The following is a 24,587-nucleotide window of genomic DNA, read 5'->3' as shown; positions in this document are numbered from 1 at the left end:
GAGTCTGACTAGGAATTATGTTCAATTAAAAGCAGATCCAGATAGGTTCGGTATTTAACTTTGTTATTCATCGCCAAGTCAACTAAGTTCACCCAATTTAACAAAATTATCTGATATGATTTAACCGGATACTATTTAATTTATATCACAGAAGAAATCGAAAGCTTTGAAACACAATATCTCCATCAATACACTTAATCAAGTACAGAAATAATTTGGTCATATTCGCATTGAAAAGCAGATCACAGATTCTGTTGCCTGGGCTTCACACTAATCCCCACATCCTTCATATTCAAATGTAAAAACTAGCTCTTCCAGGCCTTGACAGGTATTTTGAAATTCTTCAGCACACTCTGATTCTGTTGGCCAGTATTCTATCCATGTCGTCTCCCCTAGCACATACCAATACCTAAAAGGAAGGAAAGTGGAAAGCTTTAATATTTCTGTCTAATGCATATGTTAGGTAATGGGCACTGCTGCTGCAATGGTGTGCATGAGGATGCAATCTTTTAATTTATTTATTGAGTACATTTCAAATTATGAGCCACTCTCCGCAGTTGTCTTGTGCTTCAGTTATATCAGTGGCACAAAATTGTATTGAAATTATAATATAGCTATCGCAAATATTTTGGGGACAACATATGGTTCAACAAAAGCAGTTATGGTGACTAGCTACTGCAGGAAAAAAGCTCAACAGAATAGATTCAATTAATAATATATATGTGGGGACCACCTTCCTCTTTTGGTTAACTCTCGTAGCTGCACATGTTATTGAACACATTGTTGAAAACACCTCGGCTAACGCTCAATACATTTCAACCAGGTTAACCATTCAAATTCCATTAATGTCTAAAACAAATAAAAACACAAAACATACTCATCGTCAATTTTCTCTGTATTATCCAATGTGCCCATGATGAGATAGCTCTTGCCAGGGCTCAGATCTATAGACTCTCTGCAATGGGAGTAACCAAGGAAGATGCGTTGTTTACCCAATGGAGATTTATCAGAAGATCCTGTGAAGGAATAAGCAAAACAAAACAGCAACTGAGAAATAAACACATTGCTTTCAAGGTAATTCTTTGTTGTAAACGTGAAATCGAACTCCGCTCCAGTAGGTGTCGCATGTGTGACAGAGTGAGAACTGGAATCGGCTTGAATCCTTCTTCTCATGTTTATGGCTTAGCTACAAACAACATGGCTAACAGCGAGGATAGCATTAGAGCTGCCCCTTCCCTATACAAATCCGATGTGTGAGTGCACTTCGGCTTTAAAAGCAAACTCGAGAGTTGGGATCTGGATAAATCAAATGCAGTTTGCAAACTTTGTAACACTGCTGTAAAGTTCTCAGGCAACACAACAAACTTATGAGCCCACTTAACAAGACACCCCAAGGACGACACAGCAACGTCACAGCAGCAGCAACGGACCGCGATTCAAACAACGTTTAATACGGAGAGTAATAATCTTCCATCCACCTCATCTAGAGCTCAGAAGATAATGGAGTCGGTCATGCATTTTATATGTGAAGATTTGCGCCCTTATTGCGTGGTTGAGAACAGTTGCTTCAGGCATATGGTGAGCACTATGGAACCGCGCTATATAATCCAAACTCGCAAACACATTACGGAGGTAGCTGTGCCCAGGATGTGTGAAGAGGTGAAGCAAGCAATAAAAACATCTCTTGGCTTAGCCGAAAGAGTGGCCCTTACGAGTGATGGCTGGACGTCCACAGCCACTAAGTCGTATGTTACGATCTCGTCACACCACATCAGTGAGGACTGGAAGCTGATTTCACATGTTTTGCAGACGTATGGCTTTCGTGCATTGTAAATCAATGCAGTTCATGGAAAGGAAGTTTTGAATGAAGTTGTTTTGACTCAATTTGTGTATGTGGAATATCGCAATACATCGTGATATATCGCGATACGCGATATATCGCATCGTGACCAGTGTATCATACGTATCGTATCGCAAAGTCCTTGACAATACCCAGCCCTAATTGTGCGGCTGAAAAGCTCAACTTTCTCCCGGGCGCCTCAGTCAACCACTGCCCAGACAGAGCTCCACACGTCCACACGAGAGTTCCATAAACCCTGGCTGCCGGCTGAACAGCAGCCTAGTGAGATAATCCGGCCAACTTGTTTGCTGACCAAACTAAATGGAACGCCTAGAAATCAGCTCTGTTTTCTGCTACAGTACAGAGAAAATATAAAAACGATATTTGGTCAACATGCTATAAGGACATTTGTGATTAAATCTGGGAAAGGAATAATCAATTATTCACAATCCAACTTCCAATAAGCCAGGGCCTCGATACTAAGTAGGCACATGGGGGTCATCCCCCTTAAAAAGTGTGCAATGTTAGGGGTCAATAGCTTAAAAAATGTATTCACAGTGTCAATTTTACTAGGTTAAGCGCTAGGCTCAAAATCACATGTAAATGGAAAGTCATGTGCCGCATTTGCAATTGACTTTGACTGACTCCAAATTGCTGGGGACAACTATCTCATTGCTAATGAGTGACGTGCCACTACAACATTTCTTTCTGCATGTAATTTGGAAAAGCACAGGGAACGTGTCTGTGTTAAAAGTCTCATATTTTTTAAATGGCAATAGGGCAAGCGGCATCGAGCTCCACAATTCAAATCTTGTAGTAAAAAGGAGATAAAGACGTACCTTCCTTGATCACCTGCACTATCCACATCTTGTAAAAATCGGTGGTTTGGTGATTGTCATAGCCTTCAATGTTAACTTTATACACTGAGAACAGAGGGGTAGCAAACTGTTGATATTCTGGTCTCCCCCTCCCCCCCAAGCACATGTATATGTTTTTATTATTCAAACATACATTAACATAAACTACCAAATTACCATAATTTATATTTCCGTCAGCATCACAGGCCTTCTCATTTCGTTCGGTATTGCCGATTTCACCCTTCTTCTGCATACTGCATTCCTCTGGAAAAACAAATTCAGTACAAAGATATTCAGCTTTATGTGAAATGACATGTGTGTGTCCATTAGGTATTCTAATATAACCAGTTGTTTGAAAGGTTCTGCTGGATGGCTAGCAAAGTTGCTCATTAAATCAAGCCATGTACTTGTAATTGCTCCTGTGAAGCGGGAGGTTATTGGGGGTAAATAAGACCTTTTTTTTTTACCTTCAGCACATTTGCATAGATCCCCTCGACAGAGTTGAAGTAGTTTTCCATCTTCCCGAGCTGGATGATAGAATTTCACACAAGGTTTCTCTGCAAGGAAAAAAACAAAAGGCAGTTTTTGTTATTGGGAAAACATGTTTTAAAGGTGAAGTTCTGTTTTAGTGGTATCGAGCTGTGAAGTTGCAGATTGATACCAATTGAATATCCCCCTCCCACCGCTCCTCTCCAATGTGTAGGAGGAGCTACGGAGGCCTGTTTTGGCCTGTGAGGTACCAGTGGGTACCTCCCTTATTGTGTCTGATTTATAAATTGTATTATTTAGTCTGTAAAAATATAAGCCATAGATTTATGAGAAAGAAATAAAAGGATCCTCTCTGGAGCCTTTTGTAATTTCTGTGCTACTGTAGAATAATAGCAGTGCCACATGGAGAACCCGGTCACTGGATATAAAGGGCCCATTCACAGGTCACATTGTAATGGGATGTACACTGATTAAAGATACTGCTGAATATCTTACTACTATAATAGCAGGCCTGTCGCACCAGTTACTCAAGTTACTCAGGTGCGCATGTGCCAAGAGCGAACGCATATATACACCGCAAGCACGCACATGTGCACAAACATACACGGAAACGCACACACTACACACACACAAGCACGCGCACATACTGCACGTCAACACAAAGGCAGCGACACATACACAGAAGCGCACAAACACACACACACACACACACGTAAGATGTTTAACAGCTCCGCCATCGGCACACGCGCAGGTAAGACCACACGCACGCGCACACACCGCAGCGACACTCGCCCAGGTAAGACGTTATGTTTTTGAACAATTACCCCTGTTAATTACTACTAGAGGTTAAGCGCGCACAACACGTGCGTGAAAACTCTAGTTATATTACATTTCTGCCAAGTCCATTCTGTTAGATGCCACTGAGTTGAAACATGGCTTCGTTAACATATATAAAAAACAATCTGGCATACAAATACATAAATGACAACATTGAAATAACTATTACCATTAAATAACTATGATAATAAATAGTTATGTTCAAAGATGGATGCTATAATATAGGCCCTGTTTACACAAGAGGAATATGTGGATTCTACAACCCTTGTTCAAACTAGATTGTATTTTGATAAACAAAATCTGTTGCTAAAGGCATGGCACACAACCGTCTCAGCTACTTTATACGTAGTGGAAGTTTTTCAAGAGATCCCAACTTTGCACATATTCATCAAGGAACAGGATTTTTCGTGCTCACCATTATAGTACTCATAGACAGATACAGTTGCTGGTTGTAAGACACCAACTTTCATTGTCTGTCTGATATTGAAAACCACTTCCTCTGGCTGTGTGTGAGACACCTGAAGATGGCAAACAGAAAGGTTGTAACTAGGTAGTTATGTAGATGGGAGAAATCTGGGTGTTCTGTTGCAGAATGGGGAAAGTTAAGTGGCCTACCTTGTCCAGGTAAAGGATAAGGGAACCTTTCTCTGACAGCACTTTGTCCATTTCATACTTTCTGATCGTTCTGTTCTTGTTTTTCGACAACTACAGGCACACAAACAGGTAAATGAAATGTATTCACAGGTCTTGTCATTGTTTAACAAATACAAAACTGTACTCACTTGGTTGAGATTGTCTACATCAGGGGTGTAACCAGTAAGCAAACCAATATCCAAGATGGTCATGCCTGCATCTTTGTCCATATCCTTATACCTGCAAGAAGTGTTATGATATATATTGATCCATGAATCCATGTCAAGAGCCCAAACTAATATGGGCATTGGCCCTCTGCTAAAGAGCACTCATTAAAAAGGAAAACACATTTAACTCAACATGAAATGCTGGGAGACCAATGGCTATGCTTATTAATTATGCAGGACCAATAGATGGACCAATAGCTAGAATACAGCATAAGTGGAAGATTTAATTTCTTAAGATTCAATACCACCTAGTGCATGACCTCTTGGTAGCCCTATGGTACTATAGGGCAATAGCACATCTGATGAGTAACTTGGTCAATAATTCATTCAAAAATATTGGCAATATTCAAACTTTTCTACATATGACAGGGAGGTTTTATTAGAGGTAGGTTTAGGCAAAATCTCCAAATAAATCAATAATCCAATGCAAAATTGAAAATATAAATTTGATTAGAAGCTAACAGGTAGATGTCATGAGAAACCATTGTACAATTTTGAAACTTGATTCCTCTACTGAAAGGTTAGGGCAAATATAATTCAATGAAATCAAGCCAAAACAATTGCAATTGAAAAATACGGCCATTTGCTGACGGACAACGTGTTTACTGATTAAAGGCTATTTACTCATTTAGTTTAAATCCTCTTAGCTACTATACAATGATGGTAATCACCATGTTCAGTTGCAAAATGGTGCCCAAACAATGGATTATCAGTTTAGGTAAGACATCATTTAGGGTTGGAAAAAGAAAGTTTGTTCATGATTTGAACAAACGATTGATTGATTTGATTTCAGAATTTTCAGATATTTTTTGTACATGTGAAATGTGAAAAGTAATAAAAAACACAGTTGACATGTGTTATATTTCATGTTGTCTACTTACAAGACCTCTATTTTAAGCAAATATGTGTTTAGGTCATCCACTTCTGCTCCTGGAAGACAAGAGCATGAACAGAACATTAAAATGCTAGAATGAAAAAAAGAAAAGAGATACATGTATAATGTAACCCCCAACCCGGGATGCTGCAGTAGCTACTGGATCAGCTAGCGAGGGGGATATCAATGGAGCTGCAAAACACCATGAACCAGCAGAATTGGTAAAGGCAGAGGGGGCGCACCTGGGACATAAGGGGTTACCATTGAGCCCCCAGTTATTGAGGACCTACAAATGACACTTCTGTGAGGAAACTGCCCACCTGATGACTCCAATGTTATGATTGCCGCTATCGTCCCTTTAAGGAGCTATATGTAACACATTTACAGCACCTTATCTTAAAAGGACCATGATTTGTCAACAAGACGGATGCCACGAGAGCTGTTTTATAATCAGCCCACAAGAAATGATTGCAAACTTATATGGCTGATTTGAAATCAGTTGCCAGTTCTGGATGTAAAGAGATGTTTTGTCAACTGTTGAAAACCACCTATGCCACATTCAGTTATTTTTTGTAACTATAAAAATATATATATATATATATATATATTTCTGTGGCCCTGCCCTAATCTAAAAGCATTCCCTATGGCTTTTAGATTAGGGAATGCACACACGCATGCATACACAGGCCCGAAATGATCAAACATGTTTGAAAATAATTGGATGTCGTAGACCGGATCGGGGCGACGGTGATGCAATTATCGGGACTTTTTGACCCTCTCACACGATATTAACAAATCAGAGTTTGCGACATTGCGGGTTCCTCCCGATCTGTAAAACCAGTCTGCGTCGCAATTCTGCTCTGAAATAGTGAAGTGTATGCTCGGCCTTCGTTTAAAACTAGTCTAGGCTAGGAGTGGGTGCTGAGTCTGATCGACAACGTCGGGTCGGTTTTGATCCTTCCTGATGTATGGAATAAACCAGGGCTAGCCGTAAAATCAGAACCGGAGGTTGCTCAGCACCGGCAAAGCTAGGTAACAATACTGAATGCCAGACATTGACGAGTTTACCTTGGGAAAGTGTCACATTCAGTTCAAATTTAGCACAGTCATTTGCTTGATCGTTCGCAGCTATTGCATAATACACTGACACTACCTGTTGAAAAAAACAGGGTACAGGACACTCAGTTCTCAATATTTATTTATACATCCAACAACTACATCTCAATGCTGAAACAGCAATTCCAATGATTTACTGTATAACCCTATCCCTTTAATCCATGTGGGATTCATTTAACAAATATTTGCACATAATACGTACCTCGTAATGGAAATAAAATTAAACAAATAGTGAATATGTCAACATAAATATAAAAATACGCACTGAGACAGTAGCTTCTCCGGTACCCGTGGCAGTGACGTTCACTTGCTTGTTAAGGCCATTGTACTGTTAAAATTCAGACATATATACACACACACACACACACACACGTCAAATGTCCTCACAGAGAAAAAGATTGCTTAATGCAGCACATACAACACTGTATAAATATACTAACATTTGATTGAATGCTATTGCACGTTTACTCGTCATTTTATATTGTTTTTTAGTTTTCTTGTTCTGCTGCTGTATAGATAGAATGATAGAAAATATGAACGTAGCATCACTGACGTTACCAATCGAGTTAAGATCTTCTACAGAGGTTCACCATTCTTTGCCAGCAGTGATAACAATTCATAATTTGCCAATGTATGCCTACCTTAATTGTTCTAGTTTGACAGGCGTTTTCATTGTTGATTCTGAAGGTATGCAGCAGTGAATGGCCTTCCAGCTGAATTTCTATATCCATTGAGTATTGTTGCTCTTTAGCGTTCATCTGCGATCCTCCTACACATGAATATAAAGCCACACACACAGAACAATTACAGACATTAAGGATGAGAAAAGATTAGAAGAAGGTCGATCACAACATTGTGCTTATCCAATAGGATAGTGCACACAATCTAATAAGGCTGGGCAACGATTAAGAGTTTTAATCGCAATTAATCGCATAGTATGGTGAGTTAACTCACAATTAATCACACTTTTAAAGTTCTATTTTAAATCCACTCCAATTGAAGTTAAACGAGATTATCAAATGGAATGACAAATTATCATTCATACCAAATGTTCTTAATAAGCTAAAACTAGGCCAAGTGATCTTGAGGGAGTTTCATTGACTCACTCAGTGTGGGATGAATATGAAGCAAAACTGATTTGGGAATTGTAAACAGGCAGTTAATTAGTACAATTGTAAAACAACAGTTGCTACAAGTGTAGTTAAATTCAAATAAGTAGCACCACAGATTTGGGAATCTAAAACAGGCTGTCACTTACTGCAAGTGTAATTGAATGTTAAGTAAGTGGAACTAAAAACAAAAATGATTTCTTATATGAATGTTGACATTCAGAGTGCAAAACCTTTCAAAATCAAAGTGAAAAAAATAAGAAAAAGAGAATGCGTCAATTTGTATTTAGTGTTGCACCGATGCCATTTTTTGGCTCCGATACCGATACCGATACCTGGCTGTGCAGTATCGGCCGATACCGATACCATACCGATACCACTGTTTGAAATTGATGCGTGTGTGTGTGTATATATGAAGAGCTGCATACTACTTGGATGTAAAATCATTGCCATCATGGCTTTGTCAAGCTGCTGCCTACCTTTGTGAAGCAGGAAGACTAATACAAAGTGAATCCAGTAGAACTTTTTATTGCCTACCTGGTATGGGTGACAACAATAGCTGAATAAACTTTTGGCTCTCAAAGGCCAACATAGTGCAACATTCATGAAATTAGAACATGTATAATAGAAGTGAACAGTGCAACAGTAAGAAAGTAAAATACATTAAAATTTCATTACATTAAAAATACATTACAAACTCTTTAAAACCCTGAGTTTTGGCTCTCAAATGCCAAAATAGTGCAACTTTCATAAAATTATAACATAATACTAGTGTATAAAACTAGTGCAACAGTAAGAAGTAGAACGTTAAATTGTATTAAAATAAGAAATAATATACATATGAGGTACATTTGAGAGATAGCTGCATTCATTTAACGTATATGAGGTAAGAACAAATTGCATTAATCAGTGACAGATCTGTCACACAACACCTAGTAGTGTTTACTCTTGTTTACTTTTGAGGATTCAAGTCTTTGGGGTTCAAGCTCAGGTACATTGGAAGATTTTTCTTGAGGAAGATTAGTGTTTCTACATGATCTCCTGACAGCCTATTCCTCTTCTCATCAAGTATGTTAGAAGCCGTGCTAAAAAGCCTCTCACTATCTACGCTGGTGGAGGGAGCGGAGAGAAACTTTGCAGCTGTAGTAGCCAGGGAGGGGAACCGTTCTTTATTCTTTCCCCAGTACTCGAATGGGCTCTCAGTGCGGTGGATTGTTTTCTCAGCCAGATATGTCTCTATCTGCACCTGTGTAACTGTGCTGCTGGCCCCACCTTGTTCAGCAGCATGCTCTTGCAGGAATTCCTCATACAGCCCCTTAAAGCAGCTGCTTGTGTTGGGCTCTGCTGTCATCCGTGGGGTCTTACTGGCTGGGTCTGCTGCCTCGGTGGTGGTTGTCTGCAGTGATGACTCCTCATTTTTCTCCACCTCTTGGGTCAGTGCACTTCTTGCAAGCTTGCTGCTCTCTGCACTTGTGAAGTATCTTCAGTAACAAAGTAAACAGAATGGCATAATATAGCTGTTAGCTCATATGCTGTTATTTATTTAGCACTGCATTTAATTACACACTAACACAAGATGTTTAAACTTTACACTATACAGCTCACAATTAAATTAACATACCTGTCTTTGTAACGTGGGTCCAATATGGTTGAAACAGAGTACAAGGGCTCCGCCTCAACGGTCTGGAATCTTGTGCCCATAGCTGCTAGAAGTGTCGCCTTCATTGTTTTTATCCCGCTGTCCTCTGTGGTCTGTTTGGCCAACAGACGCTTCAGGACGATGACTGAGGGGATGACCTCTGAAGTGGTGGAGGTGGCGAAGCTGATCTGTTTTGTGATCTCTTCAAATGGAGCCAGAAGAGTGTTGATTTTCTCCAGCAAGGTCCAGTCACTTGCTGTCAGTGTTGCTGGGAGCTGATGGTCTGCAGCATAGAGTGAGATGGCACTCTTTTGCTCCAGCAGGCTCGCAGTCATATAAAAGGTGCTGTTCCAGCGGGTGGGAACATCTTGGATCAGACGTTTGACTGGCATTCCCAGTCCCGTCTGGACAGTTTCAAGTCTTGATGTGGCCAATGGGGAATGTTTGAAGTGCCCAATTATTTTTCTCCCACTGGCCAGCGCATCGCTCACACTTCGCTGGGACAGCAGTCCATCGTGCACCACGAGTTGAATCATGTGCGAGAAACATCCCAGGCTGGAGACTCCCAGGTCCCTCATTGCCTTCTTCATATTGCTTGCATTGTCCCGAAGAATGGCATGGACCTTTAATAATAATAATAATAATAATAAGAATATTATTAATAATAATGTAATTATAATAATAAAAATTAACCAAAGCTTTGTGTTGAAATGTTAATTTGTTGACGGTAGAATTGTTTGATAAAAGCAATATAGCACTCGTGCGAGTGGGGTAGGTAAGGGATAATCCCTTACCTACCCCACTCCCACGAGTGCTATATTGCTTAAATAGACAAGTCGCAATAGAGAGCACCACACACACACACACACACACACACACACACACACACACACACACACCCCTTTACGGCTAAAATTACTGCGGCAAATTACTGCGGCATTTCTTTCAAAGTCTAGACTAGAAAAGATACGTTACCTTTGACTTCGGGATGCTCCAGTTGAGCAGCATGCGCTCTATTGCTCCTGCAATAGCTTCGCCCGTGTGTGATCCCTTGAATTCATTCGCATGAAGTATGACGCTTTCTGGAGTGAATGTTTCCAAGTTTACCCAGTGGGCTGTCAAGCTAAGCAGGGAAAGTGGGGAGACTTGGCTGCTCCAGATGTCCGTTGAAAAGCTTATGGTCCCTGCCTCCCCTAGCTTTCCTAAAACATGCTCCGTTACTTTATGTTTCAGTGCAGGGATAGTCATCCCCGTGATGTATTTGCGACTTGGGACCTTAAACTTAGGTACTGCGTGAGCCATAAAAAGCCGGAAGCCCACGCTTTCAACGAAGGAGAGGGGCAGGTTACAGAGAACAGTCATCTCGGTTATTTTCTCGGACATCTGTCTTGCTGCTTCGCTCTTCTCGTCCCACTGCTCTTTCGCACGAAGTGAACTGACCAGGGATCGTTGCTGCGGTCCATCCCGCTTTCTCTTGCTAGCTGCAGTTGCCTCAGTCACGAACTCTTTGTGTTCGTTCACATGTTTCGACTTCAAATGTTTTATCATGTTCGAGGTATTGAAACTGCCCCGTTTAACTCCACCTCTCGAAACTTTCAGGTCGCAAATCTTGCATTTAGCCAATGTACTCGCCGGCGTTTCTATAATGAAATAATTCCACACTGCAGACATTTTCTTCTCCTGGTTTGTTTTCCCGCCGCATGAAAAAGACGGTTAAGAGCGGCTATTGGCCCGCTCTCATTGGTCTGGAGCAGGCCAATAGCGATAGTGAGTGTCGGGAGAGAGAAGGCTGCGTTTAAGTGACATACAAGTATCAAAATGGTATCGGTGCACCATTTGTTGGTACTCGCCGATTCCGATACCACCATTTTAGTGCTGGATCGGATCTCCTTCCGATACTGGTATCGGAATCGGACAACACTATTTGTATTTATCGCGTTCAAACAAGATTGCGTTAACGCGTAATTAACGTGTTAACTTGCCCAGCCCTTATTTGACCAATTATAAATGAATTGATTAATAATGCATCTTACCTGTAATAAATATTTGTGAAGCCTGAGGTGTGTTTGGAACCATATATCTTGGGTCAATTTGATTTGTAATAATCTCAGACTGTCCTGGAAGTTGAATAAAGTTTTGGAAACGGTTCATCACCATGATTACAAATATTTGGGAGTTAATTTATGTTTTGTACCATATGAATGTGGTAAGTAAACTTACTTCTGTTTTCAACTCTTATGTTTCTATTCACTGTGACCTTTTTCTTTATTCCATTAGGCTTTCAAAAAAGTACACTTGATTTTATTGACACATTGTTCAATGAGATTGATCAACTTGTAGAAAATAAAAATGTCTGGATGAATTGCAATCATCAAACTTGCAATGTAATTATATTAAATACAAGCGAGGTCATCAGCACAGGAATGCAATAGGAGTATATTGTTGGAAACAATAAAATGAAAAAATATATATTACTCACCACTACTAGCAGCTCCTTTCTTATGCCATCGTCGAATTGTGGATACGCAACAGAAGCCTTCACCTCAATAGGAAACTTGCCATGCTTCATAGGGATTATGATGAAAGACACGGAGGATGTGCTCTCGGCAGCCATTCTGACTGTCTGGGTGTACTCCTTTCGCTTTGACGCTAAACTGCACACATACATTACCTCTTTCAGATATACCTGGACCTTTGGTTGAGAGTAAAAACATGACAATTGAAAGAGCATCATGAGTATAAAGGGATGGTTAAGGAAATTAAGATGCATGATCATATTAGTACTTAGAATTAGAATTCCCTTTTACCCCCACAGTGGTTTTGGAAACTTGGTTAACAATTAGAACGATAATATTCAGACTCACTGTGATTTCTTCCAACAGATAGTTATGAAGGATTGCCTTTATTTCAATTTGTTCTCCACGGACAGCTGCATAGGGTAGTCTAAGATCAATGAAGAAAATCTTCTGGACAATTGTCTTTAATGTGTCATCTATACAGATACCTTTAAGAGGAACGGAGGAGACAGGAATGAGTAATGTGACCACAATGAAACCAGAGAAAAAATGGGAGCATGTATCAGATAAGGAAATAAGGACAAAAGCTAATGAGACTACATGGAAATGAGATGTGTTTGATACGAGGCACATGCACAGGCTAAAGAGAGGAATGGGCACCATGGGTCGGAGACAGGCTGATTCCAGTAAGATGCCAGGTGGTGATTGAGTCTCTCAAAAAGGTAATTCCTTTCAAAGATGTCTTACTGAATGAGAAAAACATCAGTTTATGTTCCGTCAAATTTGCATTAAATATTTAATCTTAAATGGTTCAATGACAAAATCTAAATTGAAAATAAAAAAAAACGAACAACTAAGATCAAGGGCCTGGTCAAAGAGATCTTTATGCAATTTATTCAGTTTGCTCACCACCAGTTAGGATTGTCGTGAGGGCAAAGAGGGAGTTGGTAATCTACCCATAGCCAACTTTCAGGAAATTTGGTACGAGTAACAATTTCCCGGCGGTCATGGAAGACAATATTCCCCTCCTCACTTAAAGTGTGGGATGAAAAAGGTACGATATAGTCATATCAACATTTCTGCTGCTAATTCCTGCCTTCCAAATCTTTTTCATTGCATCTTCATTAGAAATCTTCTTCAAATAGATTTTTCTTCCTTCCATGATGTGTTTTGTCAAGGCAGTCTAGAACAAGACCTCAGGCCCTGTGTCTTTATTACATTGCCCTTATTATCAAAAATTACCCAATGCCATCGAAACCATACTCCTAATCCCTAATACTTACTGCAAGCTGTTCGCAGTTAGTGAGAGCAATTTTACTTTCAGTTTGTCGTTGGGGTAGCTCTTGGCAGCACTTGAGGAAGGCATCAGCACAGGCTTTCCCATCTGAGATGTACTCCCTGCGCCGCTCACAGCTGTACGATAGCGGCGTTTCCCTCATCCCATCCAAAAAACATTGGTGCTGCAAACTGTTCCAATCCCAAAGTGAGCCCTGAGGACTAGGACTAAGGACTCACAGACTTAATTGATCTCAGGTGCTAATTAACCTAAATGAGTGAGTGTGTGAGGCCACATAGGATCAGATAGTTATATATGGGATTGGGACAGCACTTATCGAGAGCACATGTTACCTTGACAACCTTTAATGACAAAGATGTTGCTGACACTTGCTGGTTTGAGAATCTTCATTTTGAGTTTGTTTTTAGTTTTTTTGTAAATGCAATGAAAACAATCGGCTACAGCAATTTATTGATATTAGAAAATGTCATTTTTACTTTTGAATACTTCAGTACAAAGGATGTATTGACGAATTTAGGTGATATATAGGCCTACGGACGAGCTCCCAATTTGTCACGGCCCGGCTCTTGGCCATAACAAATAGGGCGACACACCAAGGTTTAAATGCAGAAGTAATCATAATTTATTGATAAACAAAAGGTAACCAAAAATAATGGTTTAACAAAAGTCAACTAATGTCTGGAGAGGGAGAGAGCCATGGGCAGACTGGTGAGCCTTATATCTGCCACGCACTGATTGGGCTGATTGTGTGGCTCCACCCACCCGGAACCACCTTAAAGGAGAGGTTACACAGATAGCCAGAGGGCCGTCACACTAAAAAGAGCCTAAATTCCCATCTGGTTATGCATTGACAGAAGCGTTGTGTTGTTGTTCACCTTCCTTATTTCCGTATTTCCCTATGGTCTCCGCAGTAAACGTCACAACGCTTTGAACTGTGGGTAATTCCCTTAGGTGAAGTCTGCACTGATGCAGACTCAAGGAAAGGGCTCGGTAAGTGTGTACTCCAACCCTCACGCCCATTGGAATTCGACATTGGGACAGCCCTAAAGCCTTACTAATTTTGCGATAACGCGCAACAAAGTCTGTGAGTTGGACTTTGGGATTGGGCCTTCATATTCACTCCCTGATAGGGAAACAGAGCAGAGGTGAACTATAAAAAAATATAAAGTAGTAGGATAGTGATTTTTCCCATCTGAATACATATATTTATATCAGCAATGCTGATCGTGTAACTAGAGGGAACTCGGTATTAATGAGAGAGTACTATGCTGTGTACCCTACATACAAAACATCTTGTCTGGTGGCTTCATTTTACTCACCGAGGGTAGTTCTAACATCAAGTGAAGCGGGGGCACGCTTCATCCTTGTTGAAACCTCACATTTGAGGACTGGAACAGAACAATGTATTATATTAAACATAACATAATAATGAAATTAAAAGTAACAACAAAAACAATATATATAATAGTTAGCTGTGCCATCACGAGATTCTTTTGCATATACTGTTGAAAGGAGTCAGAGTCTGTGTTTGGACCCCAATTGTCCTTAGATAATTGTACCTTATCTACTGCCTAATAACCTGTTTGTGTATTCACTGTAAATTACTCTGGATTGAAGCATCTCTCTCGTATTGGTCTGTACACCTCTGAAGAATAAGTCCCGCCTCCGAAGCTCCCGGTTCCCTCGGTCAAATAGACCTCTGAAGAATAAGTCCTGCCTCTGAGGCTCCTGGTTCCTTTGGTGAAATGTTTATGGAAAATCAAGTGGCGTTTTTGAATGATCGTACATAACAAACTCTTAGGGGAACTACACACTTTTTCCACCTATTTTCCACTGGGGTTTCAGATTGTCGTTGCCGTTAAAGTAGTAAATGATTATTACTGCTAATTATTAAAGTTAACTGATATGAAGAAGCATTATGTTAACGCGGATCTGCGCAGATTTAGATTTCTCCCAGTCAAGGTTACATCACAACGGCAATGCTTCATAGTTTGGCCTCACCGAAATGGACTTCAGTGGCACCAGAGTCGCCTACGGAGGTGGAACAAGCACCAACGCTGCTTGTTCATGTCTGAAATCGTCATGTTTTGACACAATATCTCAATAACAGCCAATAAACTCTTATCATGGTCAAACCAAAAAGTTAATTTGTGGAGAAAAGAGGCTGAATTAAGTTTTATAGACCACTGAAATCACGCGTGAAATGGTTGCGAGAAAGGACATCTCAACTCCCTCCTCCCTAACAAGCATGACGTATGAAACCAGCGCAGTTTGGAACTAGCTCCCGGTTAGCATTAATAAGCATTTGCTACTTTAACGGCACAGACAATCCAAAACCCCAGTGGAAACTAGATGGAAAAAAGTGTATAGTTCAAAACACAGCTTTTACTTATTTTACTTCTCTGCCACCTACAGAGTTTGTTATGTACGATCATTCAAAAATGGCACGTTATTTCCCAAAGACATTGAACCGGGAGCCTCGGAGGCGGGACTTATTCTTCAGAGGTCTATTGGTCTCATTGAATCCCTCGGCCACACCCATTAAACATCTTTCACCTGTCTCTACCAGCATGTGCTACGTGCATGAGCGAAGTGCTACAAACAACTATAAATTTTAATCCAGGTCTGAATAAATACCTGGTAACACTGATACCGTATGAGTAAAAAAAATTAGTGGTTTAGTATATGTAATGCATCAATAAACACTGCCGTCGACCTATTTATCCAACAGGTTGCATAATTACAGTATAAGCAGCGATTTTAGATGCCAGTTCCCCCCCTTGGAGTTGGAACCAATGACATTCTGGCTGTGAGGCAGCAGTGCTATCCACTATCTTTCAAATAGCCAAACAACGACAGGAAGAAACCTATGATGGGAGAGAAAGTGACAATTACTGGAGTGTTTGAGTACCTTCTCTGTCCGCAGTCCCGATAAGGTCGCTCTGAAACAACAGTCCTGCATCATAGAACACGTTCATGCTGTCCTTCCCTCCACCAGGTGTGCATCCTGTATCTTCCTTCTCCACTACATCCCACACCTGAAGGGGGGGAGATAAACAATAACTTCAGTCTGATATATCTATATCTATATCAGATACAGATATATACATATACCTTCATGTCCCTCAGTTTCACTGTTTGGATTGGTGTTTTGAATTATAAGTATACAAAAATATATCATGAGCCTTTAGTGATACATGTTTACTGCTATGCTGTGGAAAAGTCCAGAGTCAATGCTCCAAACTTAAAAATATATAAAAATGTAAATGTACACACCACACGTATGAGGCAGTACAGTCTTATATTAAAAAGAGCCACGCTTTAGACAATTTAAGTCTAAACAAACAAGATCCCTGTTTCATTAAGTGGTATTAAATAAAAAAGATCAAACAATCATATCAACAACCATTCAATTTTGAGTACAAAGAAATAAAAGAAAACATGGAGAAATTGCCTTTCTCTGAGTGAGGCGGTGTTTGTTGTTGAGGGCGTAGACTCCTTTGTCCACTGCTACCAGGCCGACGGTGGCTCCTGGGTCGCCTGTGATGGTGTAGCGGAATGTTTGCCGAGGCTCTGAGGGAAGGGCTGAGGCTGGAACCAACTTCAACTACAACAGTTTTGAGGCAAAATAAAAGGGGGTTTATTTTATAATTGAGAATGCTTTGAAGCCGATACTTGAGAGGTGATTATGTTTGTACGAAATTAAACACGGTACTGGTGTCAGCTTCTCCTCACCGAGCCCATACAGGAGTCTATGACGTCCACCCAGACAGAGTCGGAGACCACCTCAACTCGATCGCGGTGGTAAGCAATAATGCGGAATGATGGCAGCATTTCTTTGGTGACTGGTAACGTCATTGCTATTGTCGTCAACGCCACCCTGAAACGGCCATGTTTCACCAGCTGGCCCTTGCTCTGGATCTGAATACATAAACAGGCTCATACATCAGAGGGCCATCATTAAACCACATAAACCAACAAAGGCATAAGCATGGAAAGAGGCAACTATGTCTTCTGCTAGATACATGTTCAACTTTACTCACCAGATAAGTGATATCACGAGTTTTAGCTGGAGCATTGAGATTCAAGGCGATTAGGAGGTTATCTCCTAATCTAACTACAGATGAGCTCAAACCTGCATTGGCAATAACAGAGAGAAGCTCTAACCGTTATAGGTATAACTTTTGCAAAATAGTGTATGACACATGAAGAAAGGCACAAATATCAAAAAACGTTACGTCAAGTGATGTTCCGCTTATGTAACAATGTCATCATGTAAATTTGTTCTTAACTGATTTGTAGGTAGCTGCTGATCCGGCTGTTGTAAGGATGTGCTCTCATAGTTGCTGATGTCTGTCTTTTGTCTGAAACTTGTGGATCAGCGGTTCTTGCCTGTCATAAATATAAAAATACAAATACATAAGCGCAATAGCACAGAGATGCAATTTCGGCAAACCACAAATCCCAAAAATGTTATCCTTTATAACATCTCTTTATAGAATTCAACGGTCACTTTCCAGTAAAACCGTGGTCCTTTGCATCTAGAATATAGTTGGTGAATAATTATCTGGTACTTCATCTTAACCAAACACTGATGAACATAGGGCATGTTTCAGAAAAATAAATACACATTAAAAGCGCTCATGTGACTTACAGTAATATCCAGATATTGAAGGGAACTTGATGGGTTGATATAGGCCCTGGCAAAACCATTATTGTCCGTTGTGACTTCAATGTCACCTGGGTCCACCCGTACTGGTACGTCAGCGGCTGGAGAGCCGTCAGGGTACTCAACATGTACCTAGCAAGAGACAAACAAGACACACTCAGCCCCCGAAAAAACAAGCATACACAATCTAAGCTTACTTTAAGCCCGGTTCTCTAATCGTGTTGTGAGGCATCTTTAAATAGAAGAAAAACCTCTAGCATGAAGTACCATAATTACACAAATATAGAGCACCGCTTATGCACAATTTTTTCAGATAAATGACAGTTGTGGTGCTTATATACGAGTGAGGCCTATATACAAAGGTGTATGAACACAATCGCTCGGTACAGTTTTTGCCGCTCTACGATTTCACTCTGTGATTTTACCTTTTCGAAAAGATTGTGACAAGATCACTCTTCGCTAATTGTTAATCCCCTACTGTAACAAACTGGTTGACAAAATGACCTTAGGTAAATACTCATACTTCCTTCTTTTTCTGGTGACCCATAATCAAGAATAGTTCATTTATTTGCCTGCTCTTCCATAACGCTTGTGCTGCGGTGCAATTTCATTTAAACTTTGCATAATGTTGCCTTCGCTTCAGTGTGGCTGCCCACTGCTCCGAGTGTGTCGGTGTGCCCCCATGTGTGTGGACCTCTGACAAGGTCACTCCTCTGTGTGTGTATGCGCAAGTGTGTATGTGTTCACCGGCTCCCGGATGGATCAAAAGCAGAGAAAGAATTTCCCCCAAAAAGGGACAATAAAGGATAACTTAACTTAATGAACCAACCTCTTTTTAGTTTTATGATCAAAGCAGTGTGACTTTGCTGGAACTTAAGTGGGTCGTGATTCCAAAAAGAGGCCTCACAAAAGCGCTGACATACAGCCTCCCTATGACTTCCAACACTGCTCAAAACCTCGCCGTGTATCACAGCATCAATATCACTTAGTATAATAAACATAATAAAAAGACCATCGCATCTTCCGACGTGTGTTGTCTTTTCTACTACTCTAGTTTTTTTGCAATGAAAAGAGTATATTTGTGAGTCGTTGACACTTTCAGCAACACGTGAAGGCCTTCGAATATGATTCGATTTCTCTACATGTAGCTACTCTTTAGAGTTTTTTTTTGTTTGTTTTAAGCAAGTGTGGCTTACGTATGATGCGGGCTATATTTGCTTAATTAAGGTAACCAAAGCCTATGCACTATATGTAAAGTCTGTACGTTACTGAAAGCACAGGCTAATCGGTGGAAGAAAAAAACTTCAGTCAGACCTACCGACCCATTTTATAGGGTACCACAGAGAGTTGTCTCCGACCCTCTGTGGTACACCTGCAGCATTCAAATTAAATATCTCATGAACCAAGCCCAGAAAGGGATTCTGATTGCACATGGTATATTTCTCTGGATCTGCATTTTCATGTCTTTGAATAAGGGGGAGTTTTTGTGGGGATGTGTTTGTGTTGGGATGGATTTATATTGGGTCTATTCATATTAATGTATATTAATTAATCAACTTGTAGGCCATCATAAGATAATGAAGTTAACTTGAGAAAGACAGCTTAAATCCTAAAACCCAACCCACAGTCAATGGTTGTTATGGTTGTTATTACATTACAAAAGAAAGTGCTTTACCAAAACTTCAAAGAACATTGTTGGTTTGAAATACTGTGGTGTATTCTTCAAATGGATTGTATAAGGAGATGCTACAATATTGATGCCTTGTCTCTCTGCTTCCACTACTTCACTACCTGGTGGGACAAAAAGTACACACACACGCACACACACACTCTTAAGAACAAATGCTGACTCAATATTTTGATTTAAATTTAGATGCAAACATAATACACTCACCAGTTTCCGTCAACACAGTAACAGCAACATATATGGAACTCTTCTCCTCCTTCTCAATGTCTGGATAGGTTTCTTGGATTTGTGTCCTAGTTAATGTGGCTTGTGCTTTACCATTTACTACCTGACAACATATGACAATTGATTTATTGGTAGTTACCAATAAATCCTGATCAAGTTGTGACTACTTCAATATGCTGACCATCACTCGCTGAATGGAGCCTGGGAAACTATGTTTTTCCTTTGTTTTATCAAACATTTCAAAGACCACATAAGCGCTCCCTTCCACCTCTTTCCCAAACAGATACCTGAAAGCACAGATATTTCACTTGAGTAACTTCATTATCAACAGATAATTATAAATATGTTTCTATATCCTACAATATCCCCTAAAATGTCGACCTAAACTCACGTGGCTCTGATGTCTACGGTCAACTTCTCATCATCAACATAGAAGAATGGTTTATCAGGGGTAATTGTAACCTCAAAGCTAGGTAAAACTGAGAAAAAATGATCAGTGTTAAAAATATTCAATCAGATTAACCTGAAATATTTCAAAATGGTAAACGTCTTACCATATTCTTTGACCTCAAACTCAGCAGAATAGTTTTGATGTTTGTTGTTCTGGAATGTGGCTACCACTTTCCACACCCCAGTGCTACAAATATAACAGAAAACACCCACGCATCCCATTTAATCAGTGAGATTATTTAGTTCCATTTTTTTTTTATATATAATCATGAGCAAAAAAAACATTGGCCCACCTCACTATTTGAGGAAGAAAGTATTGTCCAGAGAATATTCCTAAATTCAGTTGAATAGTGTACTCTGGTAAAATAATACCATCAGGAGTCTGTTAAAACAACATGTACCACACACAGACATTTAGAAAGGTTAAGTATCAAAAGATCTGTAACAAAACATGTTCCGTCCTTGTAGCCGTAACAAGACGGGCAGCTAAACCATTGAACTTTTCTTCAATAAACAGACGACACCTTGGGCTGGATTTCTTCTCTTTAGTGAAGTTAGTTGTGAATTATGTGTGTGTGGTAAAACTAGAAGAACACAGAAAGAATACAAACATTGATATTACTCTCGCTGCATTACAACCACGCTGTTTAGGTCTATGGTCTTAACGTGGCTAGGCCTTTGTTTCATGTAGCTTACTTATAAAACGAAAATATAAGTGGTCCAATAAACATGAAATGTTACAACTTAATTATCCTGTTATGAACTTTCATTAATACTACTGGTTTTCATCAACTTACAAGCAAAAGCCTTCCAAGGCGAGAACGTTAACAGGAGTTTACAGGAGTTTATCTCGATGTGGTTTCTTTACCGAACGGTCTTTGGGAATGAACTGTTTACCCAACTTCCTGTTGCTGAATATATCAAAATAAAATCCTAAAGAAGGAGTGGGGCTAACTCTCGCCAGTAGGTGGCGCAAATACACCATAATTGACTATACCTTTACTGTACAAGTAAATTATTCAATAGTTGAACACATGAATATGCCATTAGACACGAATATGTCGTTACACTCCCCGTCTGGTATATAAAATACCACTCCCAACTTCTATACAAAATGCACTTCAGAAATCAGTCCTTAGGGGACATAAGTAAGACAGTCTCTGTTATAGGTCGCAGGTAAGTCTTGACGGCTCCCTGCTTGGAAACCTTCACCTCCACCTTCCTGATATTCCCGTCTCCATCCGGAAATGTTCTGTTGATGACCCCCATGGGCCACTCGTTGCGATGCGCTTGTGAGTCTCTCATCAGCACCAGATCTCCAGCTTTGAGATTTGGACGGTTGACTTGCCACTTTCTTCTTGTTTGGAGTGTTGCCAAATACTCCCGTCTCCATCTGCCCCAAAAGGTGTCTGCAAGATGCTGCACTTGTCGCCATTGTTGTCTATGCAAATCTTTCTCAGTGACCTGACCTGGAGGAGCAACTGGGGTGTACAGCTTCTGTGTAAGGAGCATTGCTGGTGTGAGAAGGAATGGTGCGTCAGGGTCCATTGTGATGGGTGTCAATGGGCGCGCATTGATGATTGCAGTGACTTCTGCCATAAAGGTGGACAACGCTTCGTGTGTCAGACGTGTGTGGTTGGCCTGTTGGAGCATGCCGTCAAGAATGCGCCTGGATATGCCGATCATCCTTTCCCAGCTGCCTCCCATGTGGGAAGAATGAGGCGGATTGAAAACCCATGAACAACCTTCTTCTGATAGGTACCTTTTGATGTGCGACATGTTCGGCTCAGTCAACAGGAAACCCAGCTCACCACAGGCTCCAACAAAGTTGGTTCCGCAGTCTGATCTGATTTGCGTGGCAGGCCCACGCAGACTGAAGAATCTGCGTAATGCGTTTATAAAACTGGATGTGTCCATGGCTTCAATCAATTCAATGTGAACTGCACGCGTACTGAGACAGGTGAAAAGAACGGCCCACCTTTTGCTGTTTGCTTGGCCGCCTCTGGTGCGTCGGGCCAGTACAGGCCATGGACCAAAGACATCAAGTCCAATGAACGTAAAGGGGGGTTCAGTGCTCGTACGGTCAAGGGGTAAGTCTGCCATGCGCTGTTCATTTGCTCTGCCACGGAGCTTCTTACAGGCTATGCAGTCATGGATGATGTGCTTCACCACTCGTCTTGCGCTCATGACCCAATATCCAGCTGTGCGCACAGCTCCTTCGGTGAATACTCGGCCTTGATGCCTCACGCGCTGATGGTGATGTTCGACAAGCAGGTTTGCAACATGGCCAGTTGGGATGATGCTGGGATGTTTCTCCTTGTATTCCAGCTTAGCATGTTTGAGCCTCCCTCCAATCCGCATGACTCCCTCTTCATCACAGTAAGGGCTCAGTTTGTGCAGTGGGCTGTTACTTGGGATGCTTTTCCCTTGAGCAATGCATGTGAGTTCATCCTTGTAGACATCTCGCTGAATGCTCTTGATGATAGCGATCTCTGCCTTTTCCATCTCTTTGACAGTGCGTGATTGTGAGCAGTAGTGCCATGAACTACAACTCTGGTGTGGATCTGGGTTTTTGAAGTTTTGGGCGATGTGAATGAGAAGGCTTACCGCTCTCAACAATGCTCTCCATGATGAAAAGCGCTCAAATCTCTGAGATCCAAGTTGTGACTCATCAGCATGCAGCACTGTGACATGTGTGCGCACTTCAGCATCCTTCTCTGGGTCGACAAGGTCGAAGACTTCAGCATCTGGCGTACTGCTTGGCCGTGACAAGAAGGCAGGTCCTTTTAACCACAAACTTTCACTCAGCATTGATGCAGGCATGAAACGTGTGGCTATGTCGGCTGGATTGCAGGTGGTGAACACGTAGTGCCACTGTGCTGGCTCTGAAGATCGTCTAATGCGTTGAACTCTGTTGCACACGTACATGTAAAACCTTTTTGTTTGGTTGCTGATGTATCCGAGGACTACTTTGCTATCAGTGTAGAATTCAACTGCATCTAGTGAAATGTCCAGTTCACTTGTGACAATGTCAGCAATCTCGACAGCCAACACTGCTGCTCCTAACTCCAGCCTTGGAATTGTGTGTGCAGCTTGTGGAGCTAGTTTTGCTTTGCCAAGCACGAATCCGACGTGCACATTTTGCTCTGTGTCTGTTATTCTGAGGAAAGAGACAGCTGCGATGGCTTTCAGTGAAGCGTCTGAGAAGACATGGAGTTCTTTTCTTACCGCTGTGGACGCTGTAGCCGTGGCGTATGGTCTCTGAACGTGTAGCTGTTTCAGGTCATGAAGAGCGCTTCTCCATTCATCCCACTCTGCTTCTCGTTCCGCAGGTAGAGGAGAGTCCCAATCTGGTGCCTCACTTGAGATCTCTCTGAGTAACATTTTTCCATGGATTGTGACTGGTGCGGCAAATCCCATTGGGTCGAAGAGTCCATTGATGGTGGACAACACACCTCTGCGTGTGTAAGGCTTGGTGCACTCTGATACGTGAAAGGTGAATGAGTCCTTCGTCAGGTCCCATCTAAGACCCAAACTCCTCTGGACTGGCATTGGGTCTGCATCCAAGTTCAGCTCTTTGAGTGCACTGGCACGGTCATCAGGAGGAAATGCTTCCATTACCTCTTTGCTGTTAGAAGCCACTTTGTGCAGGCGCAGGTTGGACACCGCCAGCATTTTCTGTGTGCGCTTCAGCAAGTCGATGGCTTGGTTTGCTGTGGGCTGTGACAAGAGCCCATCATCCACGTAGAACCCTCTCTCGACAAAGTGACGTGCATCTGACCCAAACTCTGTTTCTCCATAGGCTGCGGCTCTGTGCAGGCCATACATGGCAACTGAGGGCGATGGGCTGTTGCCGAATACATGCACTTTCATGCGATAGTCGCAGAGATCATTTGCTGGGTTGTTGTCTTTGTGCCAGATGAAACGCAGAAAGTCTCTATGGTCTTCATGCACCACAAAGCTGTGAAACATTTGTTCAATGTCCACTGTCACCGCTATGCTTTCACATCTGAATCGCATCAGTACTCCTATTAGGCTGTTATTCAGATCGGGCCCAGACAGCAGAACGTCATTGAGAGAAACACCATTGTACTTTGCACTCGAATCAAATACAACCCTTAT

At 41.2% G+C, this 24,587-nt stretch overlaps 1 protein-coding gene across 1 annotated transcript in view; it reads right to left on the bottom strand.

Moving 5' to 3' along the window:
* Positions 1 to 270: 270 nt before the first annotated feature.
* Positions 271 to 24,587, bottom strand: part of LOC307071375 (complement C3-like) — a gene marked incomplete at both ends in the record, with an annotated part of 36,000 nt that continues 11,683 nt past the window's right edge. The window contains 34 exons of the mRNA XM_079730357.1: positions 271 to 409; positions 878 to 1,016; positions 2,680 to 2,763; positions 2,875 to 2,961; positions 3,165 to 3,254; positions 4,439 to 4,541; positions 4,639 to 4,728; positions 4,806 to 4,896; positions 5,765 to 5,813; positions 6,826 to 6,910; positions 7,139 to 7,201; positions 9,016 to 9,463; positions 9,604 to 10,025; positions 10,942 to 11,126; positions 11,655 to 11,738; positions 11,842 to 11,899; positions 12,101 to 12,313; positions 12,486 to 12,625; positions 12,798 to 12,883; positions 13,047 to 13,165; positions 13,421 to 13,604; positions 14,750 to 14,822; positions 16,346 to 16,472; positions 16,889 to 17,041; positions 17,170 to 17,355; positions 17,478 to 17,569; positions 17,727 to 17,826; positions 18,089 to 18,235; positions 19,779 to 19,890; positions 19,994 to 20,118; positions 20,197 to 20,302; positions 20,407 to 20,494; positions 20,570 to 20,652; positions 20,759 to 20,847. Coding sequence (XP_079586483.1) covers positions 271 to 409; positions 878 to 1,016; positions 2,680 to 2,763; positions 2,875 to 2,961; positions 3,165 to 3,254; positions 4,439 to 4,541; positions 4,639 to 4,728; positions 4,806 to 4,896; positions 5,765 to 5,813; positions 6,826 to 6,910; positions 7,139 to 7,201; positions 9,016 to 9,463; positions 9,604 to 10,025; positions 10,942 to 11,126; positions 11,655 to 11,738; positions 11,842 to 11,899; positions 12,101 to 12,313; positions 12,486 to 12,625; positions 12,798 to 12,883; positions 13,047 to 13,165; positions 13,421 to 13,604; positions 14,750 to 14,822; positions 16,346 to 16,472; positions 16,889 to 17,041; positions 17,170 to 17,355; positions 17,478 to 17,569; positions 17,727 to 17,826; positions 18,089 to 18,235; positions 19,779 to 19,890; positions 19,994 to 20,118; positions 20,197 to 20,302; positions 20,407 to 20,494; positions 20,570 to 20,652; positions 20,759 to 20,847 — 4,440 coding nt within the window. The remainder of the gene's footprint in view (positions 410 to 877; positions 1,017 to 2,679; positions 2,764 to 2,874; positions 2,962 to 3,164; positions 3,255 to 4,438; positions 4,542 to 4,638; positions 4,729 to 4,805; positions 4,897 to 5,764; positions 5,814 to 6,825; positions 6,911 to 7,138; positions 7,202 to 9,015; positions 9,464 to 9,603; positions 10,026 to 10,941; positions 11,127 to 11,654; positions 11,739 to 11,841; positions 11,900 to 12,100; positions 12,314 to 12,485; positions 12,626 to 12,797; positions 12,884 to 13,046; positions 13,166 to 13,420; positions 13,605 to 14,749; positions 14,823 to 16,345; positions 16,473 to 16,888; positions 17,042 to 17,169; positions 17,356 to 17,477; positions 17,570 to 17,726; positions 17,827 to 18,088; positions 18,236 to 19,778; positions 19,891 to 19,993; positions 20,119 to 20,196; positions 20,303 to 20,406; positions 20,495 to 20,569; positions 20,653 to 20,758; positions 20,848 to 24,587) is intronic.

Source organism: Pollachius pollachius (assembly GCF_949987615.1).
Source record: "Pollachius pollachius genome assembly, chromosome: 2".
NCBI classification, from domain to species: domain Eukaryota; kingdom Metazoa; phylum Chordata; class Actinopteri; order Gadiformes; family Gadidae; genus Pollachius; species Pollachius pollachius.
The sequence above is the reverse complement of the archived record's forward strand: the minus strand, read 5'-3'. Positions and strand labels throughout refer to the sequence as shown.